The sequence below is a fragment of the Gavialis gangeticus genome, unplaced genomic scaffold (assembly GCF_001723915.1).
Source record: "Gavialis gangeticus isolate Ggan-Ray unplaced genomic scaffold, GavGan_comp1, whole genome shotgun sequence".
Classification (NCBI taxonomy): Eukaryota; Metazoa; Chordata; order Crocodylia; family Gavialidae; genus Gavialis; species Gavialis gangeticus.
In genome coordinates this window covers 175,520,443-175,531,729 of record NW_017729032.1, presented here as the reverse complement: position 1 = coordinate 175,531,729, position 11,287 = coordinate 175,520,443, and the positions used below count along the sequence as shown (strand labels likewise).

Sequence of the window (11,287 nt, the reverse complement as noted above, 5' to 3'; positions counted from 1 at the left end):
TTCATCCCCACCTTGGGTAAATTCAGAAAGAGGTTAGATGATCACCTGCCTGGGGTCTTATGAACCCAGCATTCATTCCTGTCTGTGGCAGGGGGTCAGGCTAGATGATCTGTTCAGGTCCCTCTTGACCCTAGCTACTATGAAACTATGAACAGAATTCTCTAACAACTAGTTAGGCACTCTTATTCATTCTTAATCTCTCTTTCTGGATCAATGAACCTTCACTTTTTTCCTGTGAAGCAGCACAGCTCCCCAGAAGGAGTGGTGAGCATCCCTATCCCACCATGCCTTCTATCCTGGGAGTTAGGGCATTTCTCAGGTGGGCTTAGCCTGCTCAGGCATGTCATGCTGCTGTCCAATCGCAGCGCAAGGGACTGGAACAGAGGGGTTAGAAGGGCCGGTTAGCTCTCCTATGGGACGATTAATGCGAGTCCAGCTCACGTCACCCGAAGAGACTGGAGGTGAGATGATAGTCACGGAGGCGGAGAGTAGTTTAAGGTAGAGGTTTATTTACTCAGTGAGCGTTGAGGAGAGAAACGAGATGCAGAGAAGTAGACTGCTAATCATGGCAGGGCCGGCAATGAAGCGGCGTTTGGCGGTTGCTAATCGCGAACGGGAGGCAGAAGCTAGGTGATCAGGCTAGCATCCCTTGCGATAATTGAAGCGGGTGATGAACAGCCTCGCTTGGGTGCGGCTGTGTGCTCCCTTATATCACTCAGGTGACACGCTCAATGGTGACCTGGCTGTTTTCACCTATCACCTCTCAGGGTTCTGTGTCCCGGCCTTATTTGGTGTTACAGACTAGCTGACCTCACCTACGTTGGTGACGCTCTGATAAAGAAAGTAGTGGTATGGCAGCGTTTGTTTTACCCTTTTGTGATGGTCGCAGGGAAGAAGGGTGGGGCTTGCCATCTTGGTGCCTCGCGCATCGATGCCACCATTATGGTGTGCGTGTGACAAGGCAGAGAAGGACATTGACCCAAGGTCTCCCATATCCTAAGCAAGTGCTGTAACTATCAAATGCTTTAAAGAAAAAAAGAAGTGACACCACCTCTTCCTCCACATACCTTTTAAAAGAAACAAGGGACCCTGCCTCATTTTTTGAAAGAAATAAGGCACTTAACAGCAGGAGAGGTTTTGGAGCTATCAATCCCGGCCTGCGATAGATGCCTCCGCAACCTAGAATTAGGCTTTTATGCTATAGGAAAGGAGGGATTTCACACAGAGTCTTCTGTGTTTTCTGAGTTAACTTAGGCAAGTCTCTACTCAGTATGCTGGCTGCTGTAGATCCCATCTGCTCTTCTCATTCTGAAGCTGGTCAACTCTCCCCAGGCACTATAAAAGGGAATGCACACATCTAATTTAGGGCACTGGAGTGAATTGTAGGAGGTGGCACCTAAAGGATGCTGTTTCAGTGCTGAGGGAACAATTCACAGCTAGAACATTTTTATTTAAGCCTACCAACCTGTTAGCCTTTGAGAACCTCAATTAAACAGCTGCAAACAAAGAGATGATCCTAAAGTTTCCCATAGGGCATAGAAGCCAAAAAGAGACAGAACATATAGAATGACAGTATTTTGGAGAAGAACTATAATGTGTACAGACCTTGACTGCAGGATTTCCCTGTAAATCCAGGAAAACATTTGCATTTGTTTGGCCCCACACATTCACCATACTTGCACCCATGTTCACAGATGGCTGCAGGGACAAAAAGAGAAAAATGAAAGATGTAGTTTTGGGGTGAGGGAGGGAGACATTTCTGCATTACAGCATAGGATGAAACCTTCTATTTTCTGCTTCAATCCATAATACCCTGAGGAAATTTTAATTGGAAAGGACCAAAATCAAGGCCTGCCTGCACTAGTAAATTTTTATGCTAGCCTATACAGGACAGACAATAGGAAGAAGATACTAAGTGGTAGTGTATAAAGAAGGTATAAGAAGGACTCCGGTGATAATTGGGCACAAAAGAAAGAATTACACTGGAGCAGCTTTCTTGAAAGAGAAGGGCTGGTGTTGGTGCTGGTAGCTTTGCAGCTGGGGGATGAGAAATACCATAAGGTGCTGCCACTGGTTGGGATAAAGCTGAATCCACAAAATTAATCTTAAAGATTCTTTTGCTTCTCTCCTTATCTATCCCCTGCCAATAAGAGGTTGCATTGTGGCTTCACAAGTTTCCTCTCCCAGAACATCTCCCCTTCTTTCTGCACAAGGAGTGTGTAAAGTCCCTAGAAAACTGAAGTCATTTTCTGCCTGAAGCAGTTGTAGTGGCTCTACTAAAACAAAGTACATATTTGCTCAAATTCCTCATCCACTCAGCTTATTTGCTATGGCTAAGCAGGTGAAAGGAAATATGTGAGGGTTGTAAAACACTGGACACTTAAGAACTGACATGTATATACTTCTTTTAAAGGGAAAGAAAAAGAACATCTTCTAAACTCATCTGGTTTATTATCACAAACTTGTTCATAAGTAGTGTGCTAATGTTATATGTAACTGGGGACTGCATTTCAGTGTTGTTTATTTTCATAATACGTGATCTGAGATTTCTCTCCCCTTTCCTCTGATCTCTTCCTTGCTGTCCTCTCTCCATGTCTCTTCCTTTTCCTGTCCACTCTGGGAGGTCCTTTCACACATATCACCACAAATCCTTTATTTCTATATAATACTGCTGAGTTATCAACTTTTCTAATCCCTTCCAGAGCAGCTTAAATTACTATAGATGTGGGGCAAAAGCAAACACTATTTTGATTGATTTCCAAGAAAACTGGTAATGGAGTCTAAATCAATGAGATTATGCAGAAAATAAATTGGAACAGAAAATTTTCCTGAAGTGTATGAATGCTTTTTAAGTACAGAGCCTGACAGAGCTACACCAATATTACAGCGGCTATCTGACAGAATTGTCAAGAAGTATTACATCTTTTTATGTAAAGTGAATTTAAATATGGAGTGGTTTTTACAAATAGGTTCCAGACAGAACAAACATACTGGAGAAACTAACAGTATGGCAAGAGAACTTCAATACATTTCTGCCTCCTGGTACTCTGTGATACAGAGTAATCTAGGTCTTCATTCTAAATTCCTAACCAAATGCTTTATTTTGCTTCTGTATAATGCATTTTTATGTCTAATCCAAGGCAAATGGTTAAATATTGCTATTAAAAAATCTGAAATGAGACAATCAGGAGGATATAAAATTTCTTTTCTCTACATTAGTGTGATATATGCAGTAGATGTGACTGATACAAGGAAAGACATGAAATAGCTTTAATTCCTGACAGGAAAATGTTTCTTTTTTAGAGAAAAGAGGTTCACTAGTACAGGCTGCATGGGCCTTCTCACACTGATAAGTGTAAATAAATTTATGAGTTCAAGCCTTCTAATTTACAATCTATTTTGTTATTAGTCAGCAGGTATCTGCTCTTTTTCCTTTCCCCCCATCAGGTATTTAGGGCTTGGCTTTTACTAGCTTCTTTGAATAACCACAGCAAAGTCAATGGCTAGGGACAGACATTCAAAAAGCCTGAGCCTGAATTGATTCAATCTTTGCAGGTTAGTCTAACCTGGCTAGGCTGAACTGGTTTGTAACTGCACAGATATCCAGGCACATGCCTTCAGTAGCTCAGGCTAGAAGCCAGGGAGTGCTAAAGCAGCCCTCTTATCCCTTCCAAAGCACTGAGCTGGGTGGGGGGAGGATATAGCCAGACCCCAGCAGGACACTTTGATTAGCCTAGCAGGGAATTGATAAGTGAATTTATCACCCCCTCAGTGTTTATCATCCCATTAAGAAAATGATAGAGGGACATTACCGGCAAGGCAGAGAGGAGGAGGGAATTCCTGCTTAGCAGGTGGTGGTTAGGGGAAGGGAGGGAGCAGCCTGCAGTCTGTGCTGGAGCTGTAGACAGGGAGCAGAGGGGAGGGGCCAGCCCTGCTGTGGAGCAGAGAGACCCACCTAGCCCAGAGAGCATGCTGGGATGCTGGGGGTGTCTGGTTTACCCCAGCAAGGGGCCTGGGACAGACATTGCATAAACCAGTTTGACCCAAATCAGTTAAGTCTGATACCACATTCAATCAGATTTCTCTCAAACTGGTTTCAACCATTTTCAAATAGGTTTATGTGCACTGAACATCTGTTCTGTTACAGGTTTAAACCAGTTTCTGATCACTTAAACTGGTTTATGTGCAATGTCTGTCCCTAGCCAATGTGATTACCAAGGGGAGTGACGCTCAGCAAGAACAAGGATTGCAGAATAAGACCCTCAATCAAGTGCTTTGATAGGTCACAATGTTGCAACCAATAACAATGTATTAACTTTTACCACAGTCCATACATAATTGTATACTGCAGAACTGAAAAGCAGGTATCTTATATTTTTATGTCCATGATGAATTGTGTTAGAAGAATATATCAGCTTTTGCTATTCAAAATCTGCATCACTCCAAATGACTTTTTTGCTCCAGCAATAAAGAATAAAGCCAAAATTTTTAAAACTTGATAGCTAAAGTACCTTTATTTTTCCTTAGACACCTAGATAAATAGCCTGATTTTCCTTTGTTCATGAAAGTGCTCACAAGTATTTATTTAGGAACCTAAATAATATTTAGATGCCTAATTTGGTATATCTCTGTGTAAGGGTAGATCTGGGGGGCAGAAGAAGAAGGGGAGAGTACAGTGGTACAGGTGCACCCACCCTCTTTGATTGCTGGTCCACGCAAAGTTTAAAACAGACTGCCTGACAGTGGCAACAGCATTTCTATTCAGACAGGATTTGACTTAATGACTCATTGTAATCTACCTGATTCCTTCTAAACTCTTCATTTCACAGGTGTTAACGACCCTCTTTCCTTTTTAATGGTATTAATCTTCTGCTAGTTAAGCCATTCTTTCTTCTGCAGGTCTGCTGTCTATTTGCTGCTCCTGGTAATGTAGCTCCTATTTCACAGCCCTGCAGACTATTTTTAACTCTAGTTAAAACTTTAAGTCAGGTGTGGAAATAACTTTCAGTGATGTGTTGGATGCACTTTCAAGATGCTCTAGAAGGCTTGACTTTGTTTTATGAACCTGAAAGAGAAGTGCATTTAATTCTAATGACTCCATGACTAATGAAACATTTTTTATTATATTTGCCTAATCGTTTTTTTTAATACAAATGTATAATATAACACAAGAATGTACAGTCCAATAAAGTTGTATTGGTTTTGGCTTTGATCTATAAATAATATAGCTCTAGGTCCTTAGCATATTCCAAAAGCTTCTAGTTCCTTTTTACCTGGAGAAAAATACGTACTGTTATGTGATGATGTACCACACCACACACCCTTTTTTCAATATGCTAGATCTACCCATGCCCCTGTTTGACACTTTTGGCTGAAAGCAGAACTGATGCTCAAGTGAATATGATTAGTCTAGAAATGTAGCTTTTACTTGGGCAATTTTTGATTGAACCTGTTTTTGAGAACTGTTGTAAAGCAATTCTTTAGGAACAGAAGATTGGAAGGGACACTTGGGTCACTCAATCCAAATCACCTGAAATCATGAATGACTTGAATCTAGGTTTGCATAGTAGCTGACTTGCATCAGAAGTCAGCCAAATGAAGACAGCATTTAAGAGATTGTGAAAGCTAGAGTCTAGTAAGAGATAATCATAGTGCTTCAAAAAAGGTCTATTTGCTCTTCTAAATTACTTCTGTATATTATCATTTTTACTTCTGTGTACTCTTCAGCAACAGAATTAAGATTACACAAACAATGCAACATCATTATTAATGAGAAATCCCTCTGACCTACAGGTAGTGCATTTTACTGGCACTACTATCCTGTGGTGCAAGGAGCAAAGACTAAAATGCATCACTGCATTTTAGACAGCACCAAGCTGATTTTATTGAGTTATAATTTGAACCTCTATCCAGGTTCAGAGCTGCAATGCTAATCTCACTGGGGCAACAGATATAGCATCTGAAAAATAGATTCCTAAAGTTAATATTTTATAAGTCCATTGTACTTTGCCTAAATACAGCTGAGGAGAGATTTCATATTATATTCTTCCTAGCATTGGTATGCATTTAACAGCTTGGAAATACTATAAAAGCCACTGAATCTTCATTAAGATATCTCTGTCTCTGGACCACAAAACTGGCTGGAAACAAAAGTTACATTCAGAAGGAATCCCTTTCATTGTATCTGATTTTTAGGAAGTTGAAAACTCCTAGTTCTCATGGAATGTAGGTTTCTGAAGATAAGGAATGCTACTCAATAATATACATAGCTGTAAACATAGCTTAGGTGGCTGCATGCTGCTTTTTTGGATCTTGCTATTAATACCGAATAGATGCCATGGGACAGGCATGATCCATTTCTATTCTCTTGGCCTGTGTTATGCAGGAGGTCAGGCCAGAAGATCCCTCCAGGACTTTAAAAGTCTAGGAATCTAGTTTATTGGCTGGCTCTGTTTATCTAGCTCTGCATTTTTCAAGAGATGGTCTCTAATACTTATTTTCTTCCTACTTTTGTAGTTCATCTCTTTTTTAAACCCTACACTTCATTTATAGTAGGATGTTACTCCTGTCACCAGGCAGTTTATTTTTCCTGGAGCAAACTTGTCTCCACAGGAAAACAACATGAACAATCAAACAGATAAATCAAAACCTGTGGTCCTGCCTCAGACTGTAATGGCAACCCTGATTTGTGCTTTGCCTTCAGCACCACAGCCTTTCCTTACTCCCCTCCCTGGGGTTTTTAACTTCCTCTAGGGCTAGCCAGTCTCCTCTGTCAACTGGCCCAGTGCTTCTAGAAAGGCAGACCACTACCCTCTAACCCCCTGCAGCTGGGCTTTAGCTCCTAAGCCATGCACCTTCTTATATCAATCTTTCTGTAACTTCTGCCAGGCCCAAAGGAAACCATATTATTTAAAAAATAAGTTCACAGTCATAAAGACGAGGCAGTAATCATATATTATTACCTTCACAGTGCCCTCTGTTGTTCTTTCGCCAGCCGTAGCAACATTCTGTCTTAGAACCGTAGCGGCAAACTCCAGGCTGGTTCACAGTCATCAGCTGCTTGTGAGCCCTTGAGCTGTCCAAGAACCATAGTGTTAACAGCAGCAAGCAAAGAACATGTTTTAATCTATTGCCTTTGTATGGTTTAATTACTTTGCCTTCACCCTCATCCATTTTAATTTGCTGGTATACTTTACTAAAGCACTCAGTGGGATCTGTAGAAGGGATGGTTTGGGGGACTTGAAACTGTAATGAATTTACAGAACTGTGTAAATGTTTTGTAATGAAAAACAATAATTGTTTTTTCTATTGACATGACAGAGTAGAGAAACAGGGCCAAATTTGCCATCTGGCATGTGTCAGTGTAGTGTCACAGAAGTCAGTGAGGCTATTTCATGTTGCACTAGATGTTGAAATAGTCAACCATAACTAATTCCATAATTCTAGCTTCCCATTTTAATGTTTATGGAAATCTGGTACTGAATCAGCTTGAAGGTGGTTACCATGTATTGGTGGATCTTAGCATCCTTTGACTATCCCCCTCAATCCCCACCATGCTTGGTCTGTATATACCACAACTCCCTGGCCCATGCATATTAATATGTTATTTTTGTTGGTTGTTTTTCCCTATTTGGACACCTATACCTGAAAATCTTTCCATGACCTGAAATTCCACACCTTTGTCCCTTTCTGTAAGACCCTCCTTACAATTCACTTCCTTCAAAACGTCTATGAGTGTTAAACACCACATCAAAGAAAGTGTTGGAATTCATTAGCAGGAATTTCTAGGCAAATCTGTATTTACAGAGCAATTTGTGGGATATGCATTAATTATATCATTTTATCTCCTTATAATAGTGCCGTTAATGCATGTCACTCTGTACTGAAATACAAGTCTATAAATACAGTGAAACCTTCCCAAGACAGAATGTATCATTTCCTGCTAAAGCTGGAAAATTTCTACTTGGAACATGATATAGAGGAACCACGTATTTAGTCTGTGAAAGCTGGACACTGGTCTAACATGGAAACAGGAAAGAAATTTGGGGCCCATCTGTAGTATCACCCTGTATATCATAGAAAGTAATTACCTATTTTGTGCGCGTACGTGCAGTGTGAGCCCCAAGCAGAGGAGAAGAGTAGGGCAGACAGCCCTGAGCAGAGGAGCTGGGAAAGTCCATCTAAGCCAGAACATTTTCTATCTGGCTAAGCCAAGACTTTTTCCTGGCCCTACCAGATTCTGTCTTAGACAGGTTTCACTGTATTACAATTGTAACACTGTTCTAATAAAAAACTGCTACACACATTTCTAAAGTACATATTCCCCCCAGGCACTATTTACATAAGTTAGTTAAAGTAAAAAATGATACTTTCAGAAACAGGGAATGATATTTCCCTCAGCAAAACTACTTTCTGAAATACGACTACTGCTAGAGGGAGGCCAGCCAGGGGACCTCAACAGAAAGAATCCAATGTTTTATAGTTAGGAGATTGTTTGGAAAATGAAATACCTCTTTCTTATCACCCTGAAAGTGGTAAGATTTGGGCACTTGATTGGGATCTATTAAGAGCTCTTGTCCAAGAATGGGTGACCATCAATCCTGGGGACTGAAAGCATAGCATTCTGATTTTACGAGACCACATACAACAATTCTTCAGACACATGAAAGCATGCATTAAGGCAGCAAGCATTTCCAAACAAAATTTGTATGACAGCTTCTACTGCTTTCTACATCAGACGTCAATGTGTCACCCAATGACCATCCCTCTTAGTATTGAGTTGGAGTTATACAAAAAAAAAATCAAGTATTTTTAAAGCTTTTATTTGGTTCAGTCCTTTAGCACGTTTGAACAAAGTTGATTGGTTTCATTTACAATTGTGGGAGCTAAAAATTAAAAGCTAAGTATGTTCCACCTTACATCCCATCTAACCTCATTGAGTTTGTTGGGGTAGCCCTGCTCATGTCAAAAAGACCTTGCACAGCAAGGTTCGGCTTATAAGAAATATGACCCTTCTGTTATCTTCAAAAAAAATGCTGGGCCCTTTCTAAAGGTGACAAGCTAACTTGACACAAGTAATACCTTTTTATGAAGTGACAGCAAATAAATAAAAACTACTAAATAACTTTACAAACCCTCACAGATGCCCACTATCAACAGACCAGACAGACTGTGCCTCATAAAACAGGGTAATATTCTGACATTAGCCAATAAAATTAATCCAGCTGATTTTTTTCAACATATCATCCTGAACAAAATCTTTTTATTTGCTCCAAGTTCTTCAGTAAGATAGCTGAAGCAACAGGCTTTGGGTATTTAGAACATATAGCTGGCAGGGGTAGAATTGAGTTCCAAGGTCTGTGGGCGGGAGCATATTCCAAGTCAGATTTCTCCATTACACATAGAAGAGAAGCTCTGCCTTTTTGGCTATTTATGGATTTATCGTTCTGTATTGTGGACAGTGGAATGGAGACGGTTGGATAAAGAGCAAGAAGATCCTTCAAAAAATGCCCCAACACCTTACTAACCCTCCAGAGATCCTGAAAGAAAAGTAATGCAGCCTGGAGTTACATGAATAACAGGGGAGGAATGGAAAACTATTAGAGCCTGAAATAAGATGGCCTGTTGTCCCATGCATTACACATGAGAGAGAGAGGGAGAGAGAGAGATGACCTATCTTGAAGAATTTAGTCTCAGTGGACAAGATGTGGAACCAAAATGAAGGCATAAATAGAGGGAGTGACTTGCTCAAGATCAAACTGCAGCTCAGAAAAATCAAGAAAGAATCAGGAAAAGACAGGCAGAATCAGGAAAAGACAGGCACCCCTAATGCAGTGCCCTGCCTACCATCACCCAGTGGTGGAACCCTCCTTACTACAAGGGGTCCAAGGAGCAGCTGCAGTGAGGGCAGCCTTTGGCCATACAGCCCAGTGAGAGCCATACTACTAAGGAGTACATTGAGAGGCACAGGATCTCCATTTCAATGCCCTCACTTTCTTGCAGACCACTGTGGACCACTCCAGCCCTAAGCACCTATCAAATACATTCGTGTAGATAGGTTCATATCAGACTTCCATCTTCTAAAACTCGTAGGCAATGGGAATGCTTTGAATTGGATCCAATCTTGTTGGCTCATGCTTTCACAGCATGCTAGTGTTATTTAGCATAGTAGCTAGAACCAGCCGGGTAACCAGAACCAAGAACGAGGCAGAGATTGGGAATTGAAGGTCAACAGCTAGGGTGCAGAAGCAAGAAGCAAATCCAAGATAGCTGACTGTGGTCAGGTGCAGAAGGTCTGTGGATAAAATGTCAAGCTGATGTCTAGAGCCAGAGACTAGAAACCAAAGGATAAGGCCATGAGTCAGTCACAGAACGATAGCCATGGACTATAAGCTGCTTAGTTGCTTAGTAGCTGCTTATAAATGGGAAGTTCAGTCTATTGTACTACACAGGCAAGTGGCAAAGCAGTCCCTTAAATGAGAAGCTGGATCCAATCAAGTGCTGAACAAAGGATAGCTGTTGTAGCTCTAGGTGGCTATAAGGCAAGATTTTAGGCTCACCCAGGGTTAAAACCTCCTGTCCATTACTTGTGGGTGAAGGGGCACAGTTCCAGGCTACAATAGTTGTAGCTTTCCACAAAACTAAAAGCTCTCCCTGTTAACAGGAGGGAAAGGTTATAGGTCCAGCACTACAACTAGACAGTTGGGTGAAAAAGGGAATTAAAAACAGGAAAATGTATGCAGATCATAGCTGGCATGGGGAGCAGCAGTTCAATATGTTTCCATCTCTGCTACTTTTTTTCTTCCCCCAAGCTGGTTTCCCAACTCAGGCCTTCTAGCTCGCTCTAGTGAAGGGCAGGAAGAGAGAATCCTGCATGCCTAATGCAACCTTATGGCAGTCTCTTCTGTATTTCCTTCCTCTTACAGGTCTTCCTCCTGTGAGTAGACAATTGGGGCCCGTATGATATCAGCTGCCTCTAAAAAGGCACTGTCTGGTAATTATTAGGAAATTAATCAGTGAATACAGAAGAAACTAAAAGACTTGTGCTGTGTTCAGCCTATTTTATTAATGATACAGAGTGTGAAGTGTAAAGTCATACATGTACAGCAGTGATTCTCAATTGTGCTCCTGTGAGATCTTTTTTAAGGGTGATGTGCCATTACTGGGAGAGGCTAAGGGAGATGGACTTTCGGAAACTTTCCTGCAAAGTGCTTGAGACTGTCTGGGGCAGACAGGCTGGGTAGGAGTCAAGTCGGGTGGGGGGGGGGGGGGGGGCACAGTGCTGTGG

At 41.3% G+C, this 11,287-nt stretch overlaps 1 protein-coding gene across 1 annotated transcript in view; it reads right to left on the bottom strand.

Annotated features, from left to right (window-relative positions):
* Positions 1–11,287, bottom strand: part of EGFL6 (EGF like domain multiple 6) — a 105,806-nt gene that overhangs the window by 65,515 nt on the left and 29,004 nt on the right. Inside the window, exons 2-3 of the mRNA XM_019525116.1 lie at positions 6,963–7,075; positions 1,606–1,698 (exon numbers count right to left, since the gene is read on the bottom strand). Coding sequence (XP_019380661.1) covers positions 1,606–1,698; positions 6,963–7,075 — 206 coding nt within the window. The remainder of the gene's footprint in view (positions 1–1,605; positions 1,699–6,962; positions 7,076–11,287) is intronic.